A 25,624-nucleotide genomic window follows, 5' to 3' on the forward strand; every position below is an offset into this window, starting at 1 on the left:
AATTTCATGTCATTTTTTCACAATAGAAAACAGGCTTCCTTAATTGTCTTTTTTTTTTAGTTTTCCCTAAATTTAATTTGTAGTTCAGGTAAGACATCAAGGTTGGCCAATGCCAGCTAATCTGGGTACCACCAAAGAAAATGAATGATGGTATTCTGCCTTGCGTGAACCCAAGAGCCAAGAAAAAAGAAAACCTTCTGATATGTAAAACATGGAAATTACGATGTTAACAAAAGTCTTTTCAGGTGGTCTCAGACTCTGCTGCTGCACACAGCCTATTTCCCTCTTCATGCTAAAGTACAAAGCTTGTTTGGGATATAAAATAGGGGAAAGTATGAGGCAACATGAGGTCAGAGATTGTATTGCCCATGACAGAGTCCTAAATAGTGCTTAGTCAGCAATAAATGGTATCTAATAACTACCTCGCTTCCTACCTGTCCATGGACATATTTTAGGCCTTAGATAAAGTCCTCTTCATCAGTGTTCTAGTCAGTCCTTCTGCAGAAGAACCAGACTGGAGGGGACTTTTAGGACTCACATCAGTTCTAACCCTTGACTGATAATAGAGTAAATTAACTTAGGCATTCTGCAGTTATCAGAGGGTGTATCATTCAGTAACAGTTGCCTGCACGGGGTGAAGGAGACAGAGAGCAGAACACAGGGATGTACTGGACTTTTGCCCGCTAATCCAGAAAGTACATTCTGGTTATCCCTTTTCCCTGATTCTGTAATGTTGTTCATCTATGTCCTCACAGTAAGTAGTCCCACAGTCAGTGAGGTCAAAACCAAAACGGTGGCCAGGTCACAGTACATTAGAGTTAAGGTTTTGTTGAAGATTGGCTGTGCCCAGTTCACCCCCAGCATACAGCTTGAGTATGATGGTTGCCAGGGCTTCATGCAAAAATCAAATGTTTATCAACAATGCAGAATTGACAGAGAAGACACGCAGATTACAGACTATGGTTTCTAGATGCTTCCGCTTCTTCTACTCAGCTCCTGAGACCTTGCTCTCTCCTTGCCTCCTCTTTTTAGGGCATGCATATTGTCCCTGCCATGAAGATACATGGGGTGATGGCATGTAGGGGCACTGACAGCATGGTGACAGGGCCGTGCTGACCTGGTCAAAGGGCAGCTGCCAGTTGACCCATCAGCAGGTCTCACTTCAGGGCTCATAGATTTCAAGAGACCCCAGAGAAATAAACACTGTCAACGTGTGGCAATTATATACCATGGAGCACAACTTTCAAATATAAAGGGTGGATTATCTATTAAGAATTTTAGACAGTTACAAAATTTTTAAACTTAGTAAAATTGACTCAACTCTACACCAGGCACCAGAAATTCTAGTCACCATAACAAGAGCAGGCTGCTCCTTGGGCATAGTACTTGTTACACAGGCATTGCGTACAAGGGTCGGGGCTGAGTGGAAATCCCTTTGCCTTCAAGTTATTCAGAGTCTCTGCAGAGTTTACTGTGATTATCTGGGTTAAGAGCTCTCTGCAGTAGCTCAGATAATCCAGAGTTATCTATAACACTGGATTCTCTTTATACTATTTAAATGTTCAATTTAATCTTAGTTACTGCCAATCATTTTAGAGATAATTCTTTCATTCCAGAAGAGACCTACCCTCATGCCACTAGGCCTGAAGTCAAGAGGCTTTAAGAAACATACCAACTTTGTGTATCTTTTCATTCATTTCAGCATTAATCACACCTTTGATAAGAGACTTTCAGTTGCCTGTATATCAGTTGTTGTGTGCACGCGCGCATTCATGTGTTCTATCACTTTTTCTGCAACATACAGTTCTGTGGTAGATTTCACAATCTCTGACTAATAAAGGATTTCTTTACTAGGCCAATAGAAATCCAGCTGAATGTGTAGTATTTTTCTCACCAATTAAATGATAGAATCATCCTCCAAAATAGAAGTTCCTGGCTCCACCCTGAGTTTAGATTTGCTTGTTGTTTCTTCCCATTTGTTTCTTATTACAATACATATTTGAGAATGTTTGGAAGGGGTATTATTGTTTTGGTTTTTTTCACATTAAACCTATGTAGGCAGATTGTTTTTATGTCTTAGCAAATAGGATGGATTTTTTTTCATTCTGTATTCACACAGCTATTTCTTAACAGCATATTTCACAATCAGTTACAAAAATCTTCTGTACAAGTTAACAAATGGAAAAAAGAATGGTAGAGGAGAAAAAAATGGTGGCCCAAATATGGCAGTATTTTATTTGAATCATGGCAGAGGTTTTAAGGAAATAAAATTGCATAATAAGTGAAATAGAACGAGATAAATTGCCTGATAAGGGTATCGCCAGTGGGCTCTTCATATACTTTAGAAATGGCACAAAGGGAAATAATAAATTTTGAGACAGCCCTCTCCAAAGCACTTATTACGGCAAAATTTTAGATCCAAAATGATCTTAGTAAAACGAACCAGGTGTTAGGGTGACTGATGGGTGAGACTACCTGCAATGTCCTTGTATTGTGCTCCATTTGTATACTTGAGAAATGCCTTGAGGAAAGTGGGTTTTCTTTTGCATTGCTACCTAGAGGCAATCAGACAGCTCATCCATTTCTGCCGGTCATTTACTTCTTGCCACTACTTAATGCATGGCACTTAGGATTCTGAGCCTGAATGACCCTCCAACCGTAAAAAGAATGGTCATTAACAAACGAGTCCAAAGAAAAGCAGGCAGAGGGCAAACCATATATGAATCAATTTTACTGGCCCTATACAGATGTCAGGAAAAAAAATTAAGGTATCACAAAATAAATTAATTTTTAAATGTCAGGCTCCTAAACTAGAAGTGAACCAGAGATGGTATTGTATAATGATTTAAGAACACAAGACTTGGATTCAGAGTAAGTTTCACTCCTAGTTTGTCCTTTCCCTGCCTTTGGGGAGTTACCAGCTTCTATGCCTCTGTTTCATCTGTGTACTAGTCATATTGGTGCCTACCTCAGGGTTGTGGTGCACATTTAATGGAATAAAACTTACAAAGCATATAGGCCTATGCTTAGCATATCCTGTTGTCAAACATCAATTTTATGGTGATTGTAGATGTTAACAGATGAGGTTCATCCCTCTCTGAGCTAGCCCCAGACCCTCACCCCTGACCTTGCCTGGATACTGTGTGTTAAGCCTGGGTGGGAGGGACACTGAGAGGGACCTGCCTTGTACCAGTGCATGTCCACGTTTGTAATGGTTTTCTCTTCATCCCTTCTACTTACGGTTGATTCCTTTTGATTGTGAAGCTTATCAAGCTTAATGGCCTGGAGGCACATTTTCTTTTTATTTTATTGTTCAACTTTTTGCTTTGAACACTTTAATTTTATGAAGCTGAGAAATAAATGAATAAATGAGAACTAAACTAAAGCAAAGTGTTCCTTGTGAGTGAGCCAAACTCACAGGAGGTGAAACACTTGTCTCAGGTCTCAAGGCATCCTTGACCAGGGAATGCTGTTTTGCAACATTGTCCAATAGAACATTCTGCAGTGCCATCCGGTATAGTGACCACTGGCTACACATGGCTACTAAGCACTTGAAATATGCTTGCTGTGTCACTAAGGAACTTAATTTTTAAATTATTATTAGTTTTAGTTCATTTAAATTGAAATAATCAAACGTGTCTAGTGGCTATCATATTGGGTGGCAGAGGTCTATAGGATAGCATAAGTAGTGACACATTCTTAATATTGAATGACTGGCTCAGAAACTAAGTGAAACAAAGAGGTTTTTTTTTTTTTTCTATTATTAACAAGTCAGATAATGCCAAAAAATGTTAAAAGGTCAAATAAGACTTTTATACCTAGAAAAACAAAGCCTTATATAAGATTCTGGGCTTCTCTTAAATATTCATAATTTGAAATTCAGCCTTTCACCCAACAATCTAAGGTGTATTTGTTTTCTAGTATTCCTACATAAATGCTGATGGTTAAATTAGGGCCTATCCTATAGTAGGTGTTCAGTAAATATGTGGTATGTGAATTATTAGTTAATTCCACAAATGGTAGAAAATATGCATTTTTAGTCCTGTGTCTGACACAGTGCTCCATGTCAATCTGCTTCCCACAGTTCTTTGATTGCTTTTTCTTGAGTGAGAATGACTTTAAATATCTTTACTGAAAACAGAGTCTCAGCCACAAAGCTAAAGAATGCATATTTAGTCATGCTGTGGTTTTATTATTATTTCTCAAGGTAAATTGAAAGAATGGTCTTTGGTCCTCTACGGCACCTCCGTCCAGCCATATTCACCAACCAACGAGTTTCCTAAAGTAGAACGTTTCCGCTACAGCCGAGTTGAAGACCCCACAGATGACTATGGTACAGAGGATTATGCAGGTGAGGTGGCTTCCAGTGAGACACAGGCTCCAGAAAGGAAGCTCATGTGTCTTCATCACCTATGGGGTTATAATATACTATCTGTGTTCTGATACATTTTCTTCCATCTTACTTTTTAATCCCTCCAAATACTTGTGTTTCTGTTCCTTGGTATATTCATCTACTCAAATACCCATGAGTTATAACCAGAAAACTAATTTTTGCGAAGCTAATAGTCCATACTGTGTTTATAAAATAATTTATTTAACCCATAATCTGAGATGCACAGTTTTCTTACAGTCTTATACTATTTTAAAGGTACAGAGTTTGGACAAACATCAGCATTTATCGGTCTGTATCTGTATCTTTCATTATTTCTGTAGAATAGAGTTCTGTTTTGAGATTTACTACATCAAAGAGGATAATCAGTTTGGGGGCGTGGAGATAATTTAGTCACACTGTTATCCAGACAAGTCGTACCAGTCTGTGCCGTGACCAGCCTGGGAATGTTGATTATACTTGTTTCTGTCAGCATTGACCAGAAAGGAAAAAGAAAAGTTAAAAAAAAGAAAGAAATGTACATTTTAAAGTTTTTATAGCTTTGATTGCTAGTAAATGTAAATGTTTTTCCTCTGTAGTTTTCTAGATTAAATACAACTGTCTTTCACCCATTTTTCTATTCAAGATGGCAGTAAGTCTCTTATCTATGTGTGAAAACTCTTTGTATGTTATTGTTTTTCACATTGTCTCCTATTTGCTGAAAACATTCTCAGTTATTACTTGCTTCCCAAGTGTAATTTTTGTTTTGTATTGTTTTGATAGAAAAAAACTATTAGAGAGTAGGGTTTATAGTTTCAGATATAACATTTGTGATTTTTTTTTTTTTGGCAGAAATTTTATCCTTTAAAATCCGTTAAATATTTGCATTCTTTTTTGGCAATCTCTTATTTTTTCATTTGGCCATTAATTCATGTGGAACTTATTTCGGTTTATGATATATAGTGTGAATTGAAACTCTGTCTTTAATTATTTTCCAAACAGGCTAACATTGTTGGCTGAGCAACTCTCTTTTCTTTTTTATTAGCTTAGGATGCTTCCTTTATGACAGTATAGTAAGTTCTTATACCAGGGTTTCTTTAGGTGCTACCTTTTCTGATTTATCAGTCTATAATTCTCAAACCAATACCACCCACACTGTTTTACTTATTTTCATTTCATGGTGTATTTTAATATCTGTAGGACATCTGCTTCCCATTTTCATAGCAATTATTGTCGTATTATTCTTCCAGATGAATTTTAGAATGATTTTTTAAGTCCCTCTTTAAAAATCCCATTGGAATTAAATTTGGATTTATATGCAATGTCATGGGAAGAATTGTTTTTACAATATATAAGCCTTACATCTAAAACATAGACTGTCTCCTTTTACTGAAATCTTTTAATTTTACGTAGTTTTCGTTTTGTTAGTGTTAAACCTACGTATCGTATTTTGGATCTTGCTGCTCTTGTGATAGAAAATATTCCATACTTTCTAACTAGTATGTGCTAGTGTATGGGAAATCTATTGGTTGTTGCATTTGTATCAATATATATGTCCACGTATTGTCTACTTTGCTTAAATCATTAATTTCTATGTTTTAGAGTTTATTTTCTAGGATGTTTTAGGTACTAAACTGCAAACTTTTTCTTTATAAAAGTTCTCATTATAATTCTGATTACTGTCTTCATGCATCGGTTAGCCTTTCTAGCAGTATTCATCCAGCCCTTTTGAGGTATGATATATAACACATAGCGTACAATGCTTCTGCTAAAGTTGAACTGTTTATAATGTACCTTTAGATAAGTAATACTCCAGCTTTTCTCTCGCTCTTCTCTATTGTGGTGAGTGTGAGCGGTCTCCTTTGTCGCCATGTCCTCTCATAAGACTTTCAGAATCAAGCAGTTATTGGCCAAGAAACAAAAACAAAATCGTCCCATTCCCCTGTGGATTCCAATGAAAACTGGTAATAAATTCAGGTACAACTCGAAGAGGAGACACTGGAGAAGAACCATGCTGGGTCTATAAGAAATTGCGCGTGAGACAGCATGCACTTACGCTGTACCACGGTCACTATCATCATCTTACCATATCAAGCTGAAAATGTCATCAGTTGGACATTTGCCACACTTCATTGGGAAAATGAGTTTTCTCTTCATTTATGGGCTATTCCCTAATAAGCTGGTGCAGTAATAAATATGTGAGACCTTGTGTTTGAAGTACTGAGTTGCACCTCCCCCAGAAGACCAAACACAACACTGTCCTGTAGAACTTTTTGCAATGATAGAAATGCCCCTAGCTACCAAGTTCTTGACATGATTAATATAAAGTTTCACTTTTTCAGTTTATTACAATTAAATTTAAAGTGGTTTTTTTATTGTTTTGTTTTGTCTTTGGAGACAGAGTCTCTGTTGCCCATTGACCCAGGCTAGGGTGATGTGGTGTTAGCCTAGCTCACAACAACCTCAAATTCCTGGGCTCACCCCAGTAGCTGGGACTATAGTCTCCTGCCATGACACCTGGCTAGTTTTTTTCTATTTTTAGTAGAGATGAGGTCACTTGCTCAGGCTGGTCTTAAAAGCTCAGGCAATCCTCCCACCTCTGGCCTCCCAGAGTGCTAGGATTACAGGTGTAAGCCACATTCTTCTTTAAACATCTGCATAAAGCTATTCTATACCAGTTCTTTTTATTTATGTTTTGAGACAGTCTCAAGCTGTTGCCTTGGATAGAGTGCGTCTGGCATCATAGCTCATAGCCACCTCAAACTCTTGAGCTTAAGTGATTCTCTTGCCTCAGCTTCCCAAGTAGCTGGGACTATAGGCGTCTGCCACAAGGCCCGGCTATTTTTTGGTTGTAGTTGTCATTGGCAGCCCTGGGCTGGATTCGAACCCACCAGCTCTGATGTATATGGCTGGCGCCCTAGCCACTGAGCTGTAGGCGCCAAGCGTATACCAATTTTTTTTTTAAATCATAGCTGTGTACATTGATACAATTATGGGATACAATGTACTGCTTTTGTATACAATTTGAAATATTTTCATCAAACTGGTTAACATAGCCTTCATGGCATTTTGTTAGTTATTGTGTTAAGACATTTATATTCTACACCTAGTAAATTTGGCATTTTCTTAGTTATTGCGTTAAGACATTTATATTCTACACCTAGTAAATTTGGCATTTTCTTAGTTATTGTGTTAAGACATTTATATTCTATACCTAGTAAATTTCACATGTACCCTTGTAAGATGCGCCATAGGTATGGTCCCACCAAGTACCCTCCCTCCACCCATCCTCCCCTCCATCTATACCAATTTGTTTTTTATTGAATCATAGCTGTGTGCATTAATGTAATCATGGGGTACAATATGCTGGTTTTATATACAATTTGAAATGTTTTCATCAAACTTGTTAACAGTCTTCACGGCATTTTCTTAGTTATTGTGTTAAGACATTTATATTCTACACCTAGTAGGTTTCATGTGTACCCTTGTAAGATGCACCCTAGGTGTAGTCCCACCAACTACCCTCCCTCCACCCATCTTCCCCTCCCTCTATACCAATTCTTTTTTTTTTCTTTAAGTAAATCATAGCTATGTACATTAATGTAAAAAAAAAAAAAGAAAGAAAGAAAAGAAAAGTAATATTCCAGCCAGGCACAGTGGCTCACACCTGTAATCCTAGCACTTGGGAGGCCAAGGTGGGTGGATTTCCTGAACTCACAGGTTCAAGACCAGCCTGAGCCAAAGCAAGACCTTGTCTCTTGGGAGGCTGAGGCAAGAGAATCTCCTGAGCCCAAGATGTTGAGGTTGCTGTGAGCTGTGATGCCACGGCACTCTACCAAGGGCAACAAAGTGAGACTCTGTCTCCAAAAGAAAAAAAAAAAAGAAATAAAGGAAATGTTCCTGCAGTTCTGAGATTTTTCTTTAGATACTAAAAATAAAAATACTTCATTAGTCACCTGTATTAATTATCTTAAACATGCATATAGTTTCTTTTATTCTAAATAGGTAGTATCCCAAAGTTAAAAACATGCCTGGATAATTAAGACCAATTGAACTAACCAGAGGTAGATTGTGTTAGATTTTGTATTGTTTTGCTTTGGACTGCTAACATTAGTATTTACGTTATAACTACCAAACCATTTTGTCTCCTCCAGTAGGAGAAAGCATATCCAAAAACACAAATGGAGCATAATATTACTCTTTACCTTATTCAAATTCTGGTAATATTTCCTATTCAAATTTTGGTGATGTTAAGAGTTTGAATATCTATACCTCTTTGTAGTTTTCTGATTACATCTCTAAAACGTTGGCATTGACACTTGTGGGAGAACAAAGACAATTATCTCATTATTGCAATCTGCAACACTAAACTAAACTGCATCTGGAACAGTTTAAGGTTATAGGAGACCTAGCATGTGAACTGTGCCATACAGAATGCTTTGGGCAAATGTCAAGAATAAATGTTTGGTAATCTTTTTTTTTTTTTACATCTAAAAATCATCTGGTGAATATTTAGGGCCACCCATGACTCTTCTTTGGAGCTGTAATCCTCACCTTCATTTAGAAGGCAGCCTGATTAGAGGCACAGACAGCATTATCACAACCAGATCCCTGTATTGTTTCATTGAATCCCAGGGACTATGAGACCACAGCTGGCTGAACTTCAACCCTCATGCAGCAGAGATACCACTCCCCTGGTGTACAATGGTAGACAGCTAAAATGTCCCAAGTTGTGCTAGCTCTGGAATTTAATGCAGAGATCTGTTTAAAGCTTTGGAGAAAATGAAATGAACTATGTTTTCAAATGTCTCTTACAGTTAATCAGAAGTATATATCAAGTCTGCAGCATTTTGAAATGACATATTTCCATTCAGAACAAGAAATCATCTCTATAACATGATTTGCTACCTCCAAGCACGAAACCATTATACAGGTGTCAGGACCTATGTTGATCCCAATTCGCCTGGCCATGTGATACATGTGCCTGAAATGCCAGCTTTGTAATCTAAGACTAGATGTTGATACGCTTATGCCAATTTCCACATGAAGTTTCTTCCCGGCCCTGGTATTTTATACATACTCAGACATATTTGGTGATGTTTAATGACTGTATCGACCACGCCCTGTAACACTTGAAAACTCAGTTTTTTCATCAGTAAAGTAAAAGTATTTTAAAAATCTCAAATTATTCTCTAAGTCATCCTACCCAGTTCTATCCAGTGTATGTTTCTAGGATTTGGTTAATTATAAAACATAGTCCCGTAATGACTGGAGGAAACTAAAATTCATCAGTAAGTCCTTTTGAATAAAATAAGTAGGACACAAAATATTCCTGATATCCTTGACTTACTGTTTGCACATTTCATGCAATTTCATATAATTAAATCATATGGGAAAGATTTTGAAGATTAGGAGTCCAAATGTCCCAAAATATGGAGAAGAAGGAAAAAAAGAACTAGAAACTTCTATAAGTAGCCCATGCCATTAGACATCTTTGCATCAATCACAAAATAACTCCATTTATTTGCTTTTTTGCTTTTTTGCTTACCATGAATTCTCTCATCTTGTATAAAGAATGTATAGCAAGAGAGAGGAAGCCTTTATTCCAGGTCTAGAATTCTTTACACTTACTCAAATTTTTTTTTTTTTTTTATTGTTGGGGAATCATTGAGGGTACAATAAGCCAGTTACACTGATTGCAATTGTTAGGTAAAGTCTCTCTTGCAATCATGTCTTGCCCCCATAAAGTGTGACACACACTAAGGCCCCACCCCCCTCCCTCCATCCCTCTTTCTGCTCCCCGCCATAACCTTAAATGTCATTAATTGTCCTCATATCAAAATTGAGTACATAGGATTCATGCTTGTCCATTCTTGTGATGCTTTACAAAGAATAATGTCTTCCACGTCCATCCAGGTTAATACGAAGGATGTAAAGTCTCCATTTTTTTTAATGGCTGAATAGTATTCCATGGTATACATATACCACAGCTTGTTAATCCATTCCTGGGTTGGTGGGCATTTAGGCTGTTTCCACATTTTGGCGATTGTAAATTGAGCTGCAATAAACAGTCTAGTACAAGTGTCCTTATGATAAAAGGATTTTTTTCCTTCTGGGTAGATGCCCAGTAATGGGATTGCAGGATCGAATGGGAGGTCTAGCTTGAGTGCTTTGAGGTTTCTCCATACTTCCTTCCAGAAAGGTTGTACTAGTTTGCAGTCCCACCAGCAGTGTAAAAGTGTTCCCTTCTCTCCACATCCATGCCAGCATCTGCAGTTTTGAGATTTTGTGATGTGGGCCATTCTCACTGGGGTTAGATGATATCTCAGGGTTGTTTTGATTTGCATTTCTCTAATATATAGAGATGATGAACATTTTTTCATGTGTTTGTTAGCCATTGGTCTGTCATCTTTAGAGAAAGTTCTATTCATGTCTCTTGCCCATTGATATAAGGGATTGTTGGCTTTTTTCATGTGGATTAATTTGAGTTCTCTATAGATCCTAGTTATCAAGCTTTTGTCTGATTGAAAATATGCAAATATCCTTTCCCATTGTGTAGATTGTCTCTTTGCTTTGGTTATTGTCTCCTTAGCTGTACAGAAGCTTTTCAGTTTAATGAAGTCCCATTTGTTTATTTTTGTTGTTGTTGCAATTGCCATGGCAGTCTTCTTCATGAAGTCTTCCCCCAGGCCAATATCTTCCAGTGTTTTCCCTATGCTTTCTTTGAGGATTTTTATTGTTTCATGCCTTAAATTTAAGTCCTTTATCCATCTTGAATCAATTTTTGTGAGTGGGGAAAGGTGTGGGTCCAGTTTCAGTCTTTTACATGTAGACATCCAGTTCTCCCAACACCATTTATTGAATAGGGAGTCTTTCCCCCAAGGTAAGTTCTTGTTTGGTTTATCGAAGATTAGGTGGTTGTAAGATGTTAGTTTCATTTCTTGGTGTTCAATTCGATTCCAAGTATCTATGTCTCTGTTTTTGTGCCAGTACCATGCTCTCTTGACCACTATGGCTTTGTAGTACAGACTAAAATCTGGTATGCTGATGCCCCCAGCTTTATTTTTGTTACAGAGAACTGCCTTAGCTATACGGGGTTTTTTCCGGTTCCATACAAAACGCAGAATCATTTTTTCCAAATCTTGAAAGTACGATGTAGGTACTTTGATAGGAATGGCATTGAATAGGTAGATTGCTTTGGGAAGTATAGACATTTTAACAATGTTGATTCTTCCCATCCATGAGCATGGTATGTTCTTCCATTTGTTAATATCCTCTGCTATTTCGTTTCTAAGGATTTCATAGTTTTCTTTATAGAGGTCCTTCACCTCCTTCGTTAGGTATATTCCTAGGTATTTCATTTTCTTTGAAACTATGGTGAAGGGAGTTGTGTCCTTAATTAGCTTCTCATCTTGACTGTTATTGGTGTATACAAAGGCTACTGACTTGTGGACATTGATTTTATATCCTGAAACATTACTGTATTTTTTGATGACTTCTAGGAGTCTTGTGGTTGAGTCTTTGGGGTTCTCTAAGTATAAGATCATGTCATCAGCAAAGAGGGAGAGTTTGACCTGCTCTGCTCCCATTTGGATTCCCTTTATTTCCTTGTCTTGCCTAATTGTATTGGCTAGAACTTCCAGCACTATGTTGAATAGTAAAGGTGACAGAGGACAACCTTGTCTGGTTCCAGTTCTAAGAGGAAAAGCTTTCAGTTTTACTCCATTCAGTAAAATATTGGCTGTGGGTTTGTCATAGATAGCTTCAATCAGTTTTAGAAATGTGCCACCTATGCCTATACTCTTCAGTGTTCTAATTAGAAAAGGATGCTGGATTTTATCAAATGCTTTTTCTGCATCTATTGAGAGGATCATGTGATCTTTATTTTTGCCTCTGTTAATATGGTGGATAACGTTTATGGACTTGCATATGTTAAACCAGCCTTGCATCCCTGGGATGAAGCCTACTTGATCATGATGAATGACTTTTTTGATGATAAGCTGTAATCTATTGGCTAGGATTTTGTTGAGAATTTTTGAATGTATGTTCATGAGTGAGATTGGTCTGAAATTCTCCTTTTTGTTTGGGTCTTTTCCTGGTTTTGGTATCAGGGTGATGTTTGCTTCATAGAATGTGTTGGGGAAGATTCCTTCTTCCTCAATTTTTTGGAATAATTTCTGCAGTACAGGAATAAGCTTTTCCTTGAAGGTTTGATAGAATTCTGGATTGAAGCCATCTGGACCAGGGCATTTTTTGGTTGGAAGATTTTTTATTGTTTCTTTGATCTCAGTGCTTGAAATTGGTCTGTTCAGGAGCTCTATTTCTTCCTGGCTGAGTCTAGGGAGAGGGTGTGATTCCAAATATTGATCCATTTCTTTCACATTGTCAAATTTCTGGGCATAGAGTTTCTGGTAGTATTCAGAGATGATCTCTTGTATCTCTGTGGGATCAGTTGTTATTTCCCCTTTATCGTTTCTGATTGAGGTTACTAGAGATTTTACTTTTCTATTCCTCGTTACTCTGGCCAATGGTTTATCTATTTTATTTATTTTTTCAAAAAACCAACTCCTTGTTTCATTAATTTTCTGAATGATTCTTTTGTTTTCAATTTCATTGATCTCTGATTTGATTTTGGATATTTCTTTTCTTCTACTGAGTTTAGGCTTAGATTGTTCTTCTTTTTCCAATTCTATAAGATCTCTTGTGAGATTGTTGATGTGCTCCCTTTCTGTTTTTCGAATGTAGGCATCTAAAGCGATGAATTTTCCTCTCAAAACTGCTTTTGCAGTATCCCACAGGTTTTGGTAGCTTGTGTCTTCATTGTTGTTATGCTCAAGGAAGTTAATGATTTCCTGTTTTATTTCTTCCTGCACCCATCTGTTATTCAACAGAAGATTGTTTAATTTCCATGCCTTTGGGTGGGGTCGAGCATTTTTGTTAGAGTTGAGTTCCACCTTTAGTGCCTTATGGTCTGAAAAGATACAAGGTAAAATTTCAATTCTTTTGATTCTGTTGATATTTGTTTTGTGTCCCAGGATATGATCAATTTTGGAGAATGTTCCATGGGGTGATGAGAAGAATGTATATTCTTTATCTTTGGGGTGGAGTGTTCTATATGCGTCTATCAAGCATAGTTGTTCTAGGGTCTCATTTAAATCTCTTATATCTTTGTTTAATTTCTGTTTAGAGGATCTGTCCAGCTCTGTAAGAGGTGTGTTAAAGTCCCCTGTTATAATGGTATTATCAGATATCATTTTGCTCAGACTGAGTAAGGTCTGCTTCAAGAATCTGGGAGCATTTAAATTGGGTGTATAAATATTTAGAATTGAAATGTCTTCTTGTTGTATTTTTCCCTTGACCAATATAAAGTGACCATCTTTGTCTTTTTTGACTTTAGTTGCTTTGAATCCACATGTATCTGAAAATAAGATTGCAACTCCTCTTTTCTTCTGAATTCCATTTGCCTGAAAAATTGTCTTCCAACCCTTGACTCGGAGCTTTAATTTGTCTTTTGAAGCCAGGTGTGTTTCTTGCAGACAGCAGATGGATGGCTTGTGTTTTTTAATCCAGTCAGCCAATCTATGTCTCTTCAGTGGGGAATTCAAGCCATTCAAGCCATTTATTGAGATAATTGATAAGTGTGGTAGTATTCTATTCGTCTTATTTGGTGAGAGTCCATTGCTTAGTTTTATCTTTTGCATCAGTGTGGAAGTTAGGTTCTGTCCTTTAATTTCTGATTTCTTACTTTGCTGCTGATCCATTGTGGTGGTCAGTGTGCAGAACAGGTTGAAGTATTTCCTGTAGAGCTGGTCTTGTGGCGAATTTCCTCAAAGTTTGTATATCCGTAAATGATTTGATTTCTCCGTCAATTTTGAAGCTTAGCTTAGCAGGGTGCTTACTCAAATTTTTTAAATGTATGTGTTGTTTTCTTTTGTTGAGTTGCCCATTGGCCCTTGGGAAGGATGCAGTTTTAAATCTATTATCTGTGCCTGAAGTACTTGCACTGTGATCCAAGACTAGTTGCTGATAAGCTTGTGCCAGATGCCATAAGGATATTTCTTGCTGGCTACAGTACTTCAGAGGCATCCAATGGCTTTAATGACCATGGAGGAGACAGGCAATCTGGTCCAGGAATTGAATAATAACCTTTTTTTCTTTTTTGTCAACAACTTTTCATTTTTCTATGAATACAACATTTTTATTGTTAATGCGTATTTAATTGCAGTTGGTTTTTTCCAGTTGCTACAGATTGTTTGCATTCTGAAATACCTGTTATCTCCCACAAGTCAGCCACGTGTGCTTTGAAGACAAGGCCACGACTACGATTTACATTCTTGAGACTTAGTTAAGGTTGCCTATGAGTCAAAAGTCAAAAATGTCAACAGTTCATCTCTGGATTTACAGCCACGTTGACCGTTATTCCTCCATCTTAAAGAAGCTCTCTCTGCATAAGGAAAAAAATCTTCTTTTATATTAAATTCAAGGTAAAGCTGACCTGCTGTATAATCATTTTTTCCACGTGTTGTTCTAATCTCTTTTGGAAAGGTCCCTGTGACCCTGAGTGCAGCGAGGTTGGCTGTGATGGGCCAGGACCAAACCACTGCAATGACTGTTTGCACTACTACTACAAGCTGAAAAACAACACCAGGTAAGAGACAGGCCATGTCAGATCCCCAGAGCACATCTCTGCCATCCCAGGAGTCCCCATAGGGCCAGTGGACAGAGCGTGCTCACACAGCCCACATCTTCCAGTGTCCTCCTACCTAAGCACAGAAAAGAGGCCACTGCACTTGTCTCTTGCCTCCCTGTGTAATTCAAAATAATGGAAATTCTACTGAGTTACAAAATGTAGTATGTGCATGCCTGTTATGAAACTCCAAGTGTCTTCTCTCACATGTGGGAGGGGATGATGAGGAAGGCCCAGCTAATCAACATGCCCCTCTGAACCTTCCTTTTTCTTTTTTTTGTTTCAGTTGGCAAGTAAAAATTGCACACACACACATATATTTTAGAATGACTAAATCAGGCTATTTAACATACACATTATTTCACACACTTGTCTTCGTTGTGGTGATTCACCACCACAGCCTTCCTCTTAAGACTTGGTTTCTCAGCATCATCCCTTTGAAAGAGCCAGATGCAAACTAGGAGATAGTTTGTGACACGAGATGCCTTCCTTGGTGGACCTGACGTCAAGTATCAGCATTGCTACAGTGCCCACGCTGGGGGAAGCTTTAGCAGGCACGATTTGGCCTTCTGGATGCAGTGTTGGCATCTTGGTTTGAAACTGAGGTTGGAGGCTGAGTTCAACTGTTTGCTTAGCACCTCCAGGAGAATGCTGAGGACTATGTCACCAGTGATGCTGCCTTCCTTCTTCTTCTTCCACAACGCAGGATCTGTGTCTCCAGCTGCCCTCCTGGCCACTACCATGCGGACAAGAAGCGATGCAGGAAGTGTTTCCCCAACTGTGAGTCCTGCTTTGGGAGCCATGGCGACCAGTGCCTGTCCTGTAAATATGGATACTTCCTGAATGAAGAAACCAACAGCTGTGTTACTCACTGCCCTGATGGGTCATATCAGGACACCAGTGAGTTGACTTCAAATATTTGGGTTTTAGAGAGGAAAGGGGAGGGGGGTTTCATGCACGTGACCTTGGGAGGGATAGTCCTCCTTTGTGAAATCTGGGCTTTGCTTCACATCAAACAGAATCTAGCCAATTTATGTCAAGAGAACAGTTTAGAAGCTTTATGTAAAAATGCCCGTAACTGACTTTGTCAGGGACCCCTCAAGCTACATCCATAGTCAATGACTTGCTAGGAATACTCACAGTACTCATCCTGGTCTCCTCACAACTATGATTTATTACAGCAAAACATATGAAGTAAAATCAGCAAAGGGAAAAGGCGTATGGGACGAAGTGCAGAGGAAATCAGACCTAAGCTTCCCAGGATCCCCTCCCAGGGGAGTCACATGTCTATTTCCCCTAGGAACAATTTGTGATAACATGCAACCTCATGTTGAGGGACCTGGGGAGAGAACCTCATTAGAGATGCAGCCCCCTCCCCCCATCCTGTGGCTGTTACTGGGGGCTGGTCAGGCCTGGCAGAAACCAAAATTTCAGATTCCTAGAAGGAATCTGTACAACTGTATTGTTTGTATAAATGGTCTTAGACAATATGAGTCACTCTTATCAGGGTGATGGGAACCCTCCCCAAATCCAAGTTCCCAGATGCCAGCCTAGGGCCAGCCTTGTAAGGTGACTTGCAGAAAACAGCAGCCAGAAAAAAAAAAGGGCAGCACCTGTGGCTCAAGGAGTAGGGCACCGATCCCATATGCTGGAGGTGGTGGGTTCAAACCCAGCCCCGGCCAAAAAAAAAAAAAAAAAACAGCAGCTAGGCTTCTCTCTTCACACTTACCAAATAGGCACCAGGCCTGTATGGTATCAAAACATACTCTTTAAAAAGTTTAAAAAATGTCTTTTTTTGTAAATGTACAGTTAGCATGCATCAAAGATTTATTTAGCCCATTAATAAGAGAACATGTAAGATGATAAATGTATTTAAAAATGATTAGGTACAGTAGTCCACCAGGAAAGGCAAAATGAAATCCTTTTGCTGAGTTAGAGACAAAATTGAACAGTTTTTCACATGGCAATACAAATGGAAATTTGGCGGGTGTTTTTTCTAAGGGACAGAGGTCATTTGCAACTTTATCAAAACCTCTGCATCCTGCATCGACACAGAACTTCATAGAGCTTGGGCCTAATAAGCTGTCATTAACAAACAGACAAAGACACATCACCCTTTGGGCAGACCTATTAGACAGTGCTCCTGTGTGGTTCTGCAAAAGACTTCAAATAATTTTTACTTTATTTCTGAGTTCTGCATAATTTGTCTTAACAGGAAAGTCACACCATGGTAGATGATAACACTGATATTTCATGGTTTTGTATAATCTAAGAAAAAGAAAACTCTAGTTTAAAGGAACAAGACTTATTTAAAAAGAAAAATCAGACAAAAGTCTGAAGTGGCTACTCTTGCTTCTTAAGAAGTTAAATTTTCTCCAGATTCAAAGGACAGGGTCTCACAAAAGCAAGATCCTGTCTTTACTAAAAATAGAAAAATTATCCAACCATTGTGGTAGGTGCCTGTAGTTTCAGGTACTTGAGAGGCTGAGACAAGAGGATCACTTGAGCTTAATAGTTTGAGGTTGCTGTGGGGCTATGGTTTGGCTACACCAAGACACTCTACCCAGGAAGACAGAGTAAAACTCTGTCTCAAAAAAAAAAACAGCTAAGCCTTGAAATTTGGTTCTAGAATATTGTATGAGAGACAGGATCAAGATAACTTGAGAGAGTCAATTAGTTCTGTTTCCAGAGTCTGAGAGGTAGATAAGAAAAGCTATTACCTTCAGCTACCAGGTAGTATTGATACAAGTGGTCTGTGTATCTCTCTCCTTTAATGTAATTGCCTTTTTTTATAGTTTCTAATGAGTCTATTTATATACAATATAGTGATCAGAAATGATCATGATTGGTAATAATGACAATGTTTAATAGTTTATATTGTTCCTTGAATAATTCCATTAACTTCTCAAGACAGACTGAAAGGTGAGTGTCTCCACAAAACAAGCACGATTACGGAGACCCTGGACTTGCCCACCAAAGGTGCTAAAAGCAGAATACAAATCTAGGTCGTTTGAATTCAGATTCTATGCCATGTTTTGTATCCTCAAGGACCCAGTGACAGAGATCAGCCGATAACAGCCCTCAGACTGTGAAGGACTTCATATTGCATGCTGAGATCAAGCAGGTTTCTTAGAGCTCCATTAGAGCAGTGTTCTCTGTAGAATGCTGAAGAACACGAATGCTGAAAAGCAAATAGACAAAGAGAGGCCCATGAACAAAGCTTCATCTGGTGGTACACATAGATGTGGGTGGAATCCACTTTCATGTAAGAGCAGGTACCAAGTCTACAAGAAAATTTTGTCTAAGGTAAAAGACCATCCTTAATTTACCAAATTATGCCTGTCTTCCCAGCTACTTGGGAGGCTGAGGTGGGAGGATCTCTCAAGACCAGGAGTATGAATCCACCTTGGGCAACATAGTGAGGCCTCATCTCTAAAGAATATATGTTTTATACATGTGTGTGTATATATATATATATATATACACATAAAAATATATATTTGTTTTATATAAATATATATATGTCAAATCATTATTTTCTACTATAGAGCAACCATGAATTTGTCATATTTTTTAAACAATATGGACCTGATATTGAATAGGAAAGCCAGTCTTGACAGTATATTTGTTCAAACTGATAACATTTCTATTCTCCAGAATATAGATATTATCTGAAATATAACAGCATGGCATTTATATCAATTCCACAGCAGCTATAAAGTGCAAGACACTAATTTAATGATGCACAAAATAAGTCTTAGTCTTCCATGTAGATCTCCTGTCCTAGCACAGCTTGTCAGAATAGTCCCCAAAGCTATAGGCATAGGCACCGACTGCCCTGTTCATTAGCCTCAAGCATTGCTTTTCAATTCATACACAGAGGTGTTCCCACCTTCATGAGTGGCACTTTCTTTATTGAAAGTCAGGAAACTATTCTTGGGAGAGAGAATAGGAAGAAGAGGAGGAAAGCCTATAAACTGTTCAACTGAGAATTAACTGGGCTATAGTTCTCTCATCTGCAAGATGGCAGGGAAGTCTAAGGTGTTTCCCAGTGTTATAGTTCCTGCCTGTATTTGGTTTGCTGAGAAGTGATAACAAATGGTGATTCTGGGGCTTTTGCTGCAGTTTTCTGCTCAATGCCATGGGTCCTATAGCACCCTGGTCTCCAACCCTCTAAGTGCTGACTGGGCTGTACAGCAGAAGGTGAGCATGAGAGGCAGGTTAAGCCTAGGAAGGTTCGTCGGTATTTACAGTCCCTTCCCGTCCCTGGGATCACTGCCTTAGTTACATCAGCAAGGCACTAGCTCTCCCAGGAGCACAAACCCTACTATAAACTGCATGTGCGAGGGATCTCGGTTATGTACTCCTTATAAGAATCTAATCCTCCCATCCCCGTCCATGGAAAAATTATGTTCCATGAAACTGGACCCTGGGGCCCAAATAGTTGGGAACTGCTGAATGGCATACGTTAACAAATGTTAAAACATCTCCATAGGCTTCTATGGAATCCAGGTGACCTACTGATTTATAACTTTCTTTTTTTTTTTTTTAAACAGAGAAAAATCTTTGCCGGAAATGCAGTGAAAACTGCAAGACATGTACTGAATTCCATAACTGTACAGAATGTAGGGATGGGTTAAGGTAAGAGAGTGAAGGATTTCATCAAGTAACATAGCCCAAGGAGCTTCTCCAAGTAAATAACAGGGGAAAAAAAGGATTAAAAAAAGTAAATAGCTCTCATCCATCTATCCTTGGTTTGACTCTCATTCTAACACTTGGTTGCTATTTGCATTATCTACCATTCTATGTGAAAAATTGGATGCCACCTCGGCTAAAGAAGGGTTATAAACCAAATAAATTCTCTTTAGAGAAGATGGCTCAGATACAAGTCAATAAAAATGACCATTTGAGAGGCATTCTCTGTGCTGTTTGACCTGCATTGTGCCAGACAAGGATTACTATGCAGGTGATGCCAATGAATTATGTTTAATCCTTTGATTCGTTCCTTGGATGGTCGAAAATTATTCCCTTATCTTTATTATTTCTCTCCACATACCCAATCATTCTCTTATCTTAAGTACCTCAGGCTTGTTTGCATTATGTTATGGTTTGCACATAGATCTGACACCAGGAGATGTTCTCCTTGAGTGGATGACATGCTCATTGCTAAAGCTGTGAGAGTTGGTAAACTCTGTAAGAGAACAATGCGTGCAGCTCAGATGGACTAAGTAGCCTTATATCAGAGAAGGTCACACCATTTGATGTTGAGTGAGAAGTTGCACCCTGCCTGTATACCAGGGTGTTCATAAATTCTAAATTAAATTGCACATGAACTTTATGGACACCCTCTGTACTCTATAGAGTTAGAATTCTGTTGCCCTAGACCCCTTTTAAGTATTGCTTATGCCTTTATTTTTACCCTTGATCAGAGGCAAAATAGGCAGAGTCTAGGCAGTTTCTAGGCAGGTAATTCTTCATAGTAATCAGTTTGGGAACATCCTCTTCATTTAGATTTTTGATTATCTATGGCATTATTTCTCTTTTCCTTTATAAGTACTTTACATATTCATTCCTTAGCAATTTTCATCTCAAGACTTAAGTCTTGGTAATTAACAGTCTTTTTAGCTTCCTGATTCTTCTTAGAGAAGAAGCAGAGTAGTATAATAAAAAGAAGGAAGGTAGATGTGAGTTCAAATCCTCCTCCACTGTTACTAGCTGTGTGATCCTGGACAAGTCACTTAACTGCTCTGAGTCTCCATTTGCTTATGTAGAAAATGGTGATAAAACCACTACATTGCTGGATTATGATACGGCTTAACTATGATACCATTTGCAAAGTATTTATTCCAGCATCTGTCACAAAATTGGTCCATGAGAAATGAAGGATTATTTAAATTACCTTATTTTTTAGGAGACATTTCATAGAGTGAGTTAAACCACTGCACACCAGTAGAAACGTGAGAGCCACATACATTATTTTAAATGTGCCTGTAGCCATATTAAAAGAAATAAAATGGGCTCAGCACCCGTATCGCAGTGGTTACAGCATTGGCCACATGCACCAAGGCTGGCGGGTTCAAACCCAGCCCGGGCCAGCTAAACAACAATGACAACTGCAATTAAAAAAAAAAAACAACAAAAAAATAGCTGGGTGTTGTGGCAGGCGCCTGTAGTCCCAGCTGCTTGGGAGGCTGAGGCAAGAGAATCACTTAAGCCCAAGAGTTTGAGGTTGCTGTGATCTGTGACACCATAGCCCTCTACCAAGGATGACATAGTGAGACTCTATCTCAAAAAAAGAAAAAGAAAGAAAGAAAGAAAATGATACATGAGAAATTGATTTTAATGAAATCTTTTATTTTACCTAATATATCTAAAATTATCACTTCAACAATATAAAAAAGTTTTAAAGATATATGTTCGTTTTCTTGTTTGATCAAATCTTCAAAATCTGATATGTATTTTGCCTTTAAAGGGCATCTCAGTTCAGACAAAAAAATTTTATGAGAAATGCTTGATCTCTATTTAGCTTTATGAAATCTAGCTGAAAAAGAAAGTTTTGCATAGCCAGGTTATTCTAGACTTACTCAAAATTTCACCAATAATGGAATCAAGCACCAGCTTGTCACATTTAGACTTCATTAAAATTAAATACAACTTAAAATCCCATTCCTTGGCCACACTAGCTACCTTTCAAGGACTCAGTAGCCCCCTATACCCAAGCATGTTGGACAGCACACGTCTCACCTGGCCAGTTTGTCACAGAAAGAATGGAAGCGGTGGCAGCTACAGGTATGTTAGCCTCTGAGCGTCTGTGCTTGGAAGCAGCAGGAAGTTTTGGAGGCCCGGACGGCTGCCTGTTACTTGTCCCCCACAGCTCATTCCTGCCGACACAGTGCAAGCTCTGTCTCCTGCTGAATAGATGCCAACCTCACAGAGAAGTGTCATCCTGCATTAGAAAAACTAGGCAGCTTTTTAAAAACTCGGATAAGTGTTTCGGTGGTCCTTATTTCCTCCCACCAAAGGATCCATTTGAGGCAACGTCTTTTTTTCTAGAGCTACAGAAAGGGAAGAGATGGTCTTTCTTTTAAGCTGCCCTCAGCTCTCTTGAGGCCCTTTATTTTGCCTCAAGAGACTTGTACATTTTTAAATCGTGGCTAAAAACAAACAGGGGAAAATGTCTATGCATAAAATCCAGGAAGGAAACAGATTAAAATATTAACAGAGGGACTATTGGAGATTCTTTTTTCATCTTTCTTCTTGTACTTCCCAAACCTCTTTAATGAACGTAAGGAAAAATAAATGTTAATTTTTTTATTTTCATTTTTTAAGACTAGTCAAGTGCAATAGTGAGAAGGAAATCGTAATTTCTAAAATTAGTATGATCCGTATTTAAAGCAGTCAAATAAGATGCAAATTGGAACAATACCAAGAGTTTAAGAAAATAGAAACTACTTGACCTTGTTGCTTAGATATGCATCTTCTAATGTCATCGATTTGGTGACATCGATTTATGTTTCCTCTCTATTATGTTTCCAGTGGCATTAGTTATTTAATGAGTAATATTTTGTATTAAATACTATAAATTTTATGTACTTGTTTTCAATTTTAAGATCAATCTATAGACTATGAAAATGTCATAGATGACAGAAATTAGGAGGGAGAGAAAAACATGCATTCCTCATTTGATGTTCTGACAGTTCATTAGATACTGACTCAGTGCTGGATAGAGAAATAGAAATTTGAATAAATTATTTAACATGTTGCAGATAAGTCTTAAAAACACTAAGTAATAGTATAACGATGAAAAGTTGAATTTGGAGAAGCAACAGTATAGATAATTCTGTTAAATTTAACATTAGAGTATTTTAAATGAACAAATCAATACAGGCAAAAATATATTCAAGTTTTGTTTTTATGGGAATCAGTATAAAGCTAAAATCAGTAGCACTTAAAAACAAAATGGCTACTCTAAGGAGTTTGGGCTGGGGGTTGGGCAGGAGTAGTTTGTATACTTTTATTCAATCATAATTTATTTTATTATGTGTTCCTACTGCATTTATTATTGTAAAACAACTTGTAGATTTATTATATAGTAAGTCTGTATATTGGGGAATTGGTAGGCAGATGTTAGGGAATGTGATTGTTTTATCAATCACACACCTTACAAAACTTCTGCATTATAAAATGTTGGGCAACACGGGAACGTGTCTATCAGTTTAACAAATTAAGGCAAATGTCCCCAAAGCTTAACAGCATGTGTTCATGCTACAGACATCATTATAGGCACAGAGAACCATTATAGGTATCAGGAGGGCAAAAAAAGAGGGTACAAGGGCTGTTGTTTCCCCTGCTTTGAAGCTCTGCCAAATCCACTGGTCTGTGCAGGGAGCTATATTTGTTACATATGGAGTTTGGGGAGTCTTTACTGCTTTGCCTTGATTGCAACAGTCTGTTTAAAGCTCTGTTTATGTTTCTCCTAGCCTGCAGGGATCCCGATGTTCTGTCTCCTGTGAAGACGGGCAGTACTTCAATGGCCAGGACTGCCAGCCATGCCACCGCTTCTGCGCCACTTGTGCTGGTACCTTCCCCGGTTCTTTCGTTCCTTCTCCTGGTTCTGGTTTTAGTGCTGACTGTCTGGTTTTAGCCATCACTCATGCAATGCACATGACACTTTTCAAGTAAATTCTAAAGAAACATGTTTCTCTTTTGGTAATCACAGGTGTTTTTTCACTGAAAGTCAATCATCAGCATTCTGTCCTTGTTGAGAAACTTAAATAACCCAGTGATATTGTCTCTTCTTTCCAAGGAGGATAGATATTTTTGGCAGATAGGTTCCATTTACATGGGGGGTTGAGGGGGGTCTAAGGAAATGAAGAAAAAACACAAATGTTAAATTTTAAATTATTACTCATTTAAAAAGTTGCAGATTAATGTCATTTTCACAAGCTGTTAAAAATGAAGCCCATTAGGCAACCACCACTGAGGTTCTATTTCTGTTTCCTGCTTTTATCTTCCTTTTAAGGGGCAGGAGCTGATGGGTGCATTAACTGTACAGAGGGTTACTTCATGGAGGATGGGAGATGTGTGCAGAGCTGTAGTATCAACTATTACTTTGACCACTCTTCAGAAAATGGATACAAATCCTGTAAAAAGTAAGTGAAACTGCCCTTCCAGCCCTAGCATTTAGGACCTGGGCTCTTTATATGAGCACATTCGTAAGTATTTAAAAACTTAGAATTTTTAATGATAACATTAGGTTTAAAAAATTGCCTATGGACACTGCCCCACAGCTTTAACTCATCTTATCTTTCATATTTTTATTCTTTTGCCTCAGGAGCACCTTCATAAAGCTCAGAAGTAATATTTGTTTCAAGTACATCCTACATCCCCTTCAAAAATCAGTGTCATAGTGGCTCACACCTGTAATCCCAGCACTTGGGTGGCCAAGGCAGGTAGATTGCCTGAGCTCGCAGGTTCAAGACCAGCCTGAGCCACAGCAAGACCCTGTCTCTAAAAAAATAGCCGGGCATTGTGGTGGGCACCTGTAGTCACAGCTACTTTGGAGGCTGAGGCAAGAGGATCACTTGAACCCAAGTGTTTGAGGTTGCTGTGAGCTAAGATGCCATGGCACTCTACCAAGGATGACCAAGTGAGACTCTGTCCTCAGAAAAAGAAAAACCACCGTGTCTACCTGCTAGGTTTTCTTTAAGGTTAGCAAACCTAGATGTTACTGTAAGAAAGATTTTTAAAAAGATTGAGACAAGGGTGAATTAAGTTTACCATGTGTTCTGACAATTCATTAGATACTATCTTATAGTGCTAGATAGATAAATAGAAATTTCTTGAACTCAAGACCAACTTGAGAAATAGAAATTTCTCTAGTTCAAGACCAACTCTACTAAAAAAAAAAAATAGAAAAACTGAGGCAAGAGGATCTCTTGATCCCAAGAGCTTGAGGTTGCTGTGAGCTATGATGCCAGGGCACTCTACTTAGGGCACCAGAATGAGACACTGTCTCAAAAAAAAAAGGCATTAAGAGATTGAAAGTCAGCATACCTTCTCCTGTACATGATGTGTGTTGGATAAAAATTGCACATTTTTCTACAGATGTGATATCAGTTGTTTGACGTGCAATGGCCCAGGGTTCAAGAACTGTACAAGCTGCCCCAGTGGGTATCTCTTAGACTTAGGAATGTGTCAAATGGGAGCCATCTGCAAGGATGGTGAGTACAATAGTTCATTTCGATCTGTACAAAGTGTGATCTTTCTACTTGAAGGCCTAATATTTTCTCACTTAAAAGAAAACAAGCATGTATCAGATAGCACACATTAAACAACCTGTGCCTTTAATGGGTGTGTTTGTTGGTTTGCTATTGGTTTGAATTGCAAGAAGAAATAAATAACCAAAAGTCCCACTGGCCAAGATGGCTCCAGTTAATTTTGTTTAATTAATAAACTTTATTTTTTAGAGAATTTTTAAATAGAAAGTCCAGAGATCACCCATATACTTTTTACCCACATGCATACACAGCCTCCTCAACTGTCAGTCTGACACCATAGTGGTAAAT

General features: G+C 38.2%; 1 protein-coding gene across 4 annotated transcripts in view; it reads left to right on the plus strand.

Annotated features, from left to right (window-relative positions):
* The window catches only part of PCSK5 (proprotein convertase subtilisin/kexin type 5), a 466,549-nt gene that overhangs the window by 272,065 nt on the left and 168,860 nt on the right, over positions 1-25,624 (plus strand). For all 4 annotated transcript variants that reach the window (XM_053575543.1, XM_053575548.1, XM_053575551.1 and 1 more), the window contains exons 14-20: positions 4,208-4,351; positions 14,915-15,017; positions 15,763-15,956; positions 19,613-19,697; positions 23,537-23,634; positions 24,079-24,208; positions 25,164-25,279. In XM_053575543.1, coding sequence (XP_053431518.1) covers positions 4,208-4,351; positions 14,915-15,017; positions 15,763-15,956; positions 19,613-19,697; positions 23,537-23,634; positions 24,079-24,208; positions 25,164-25,279 — 870 coding nt within the window. The remainder of the gene's footprint in view (positions 1-4,207; positions 4,352-14,914; positions 15,018-15,762; positions 15,957-19,612; positions 19,698-23,536; positions 23,635-24,078; positions 24,209-25,163; positions 25,280-25,624) is intronic.

This window comes from Nycticebus coucang, chromosome 2, assembly GCF_027406575.1.
Source record: "Nycticebus coucang isolate mNycCou1 chromosome 2, mNycCou1.pri, whole genome shotgun sequence".
Taxonomy (NCBI): Eukaryota; Metazoa; Chordata; class Mammalia; order Primates; family Lorisidae; genus Nycticebus; species Nycticebus coucang.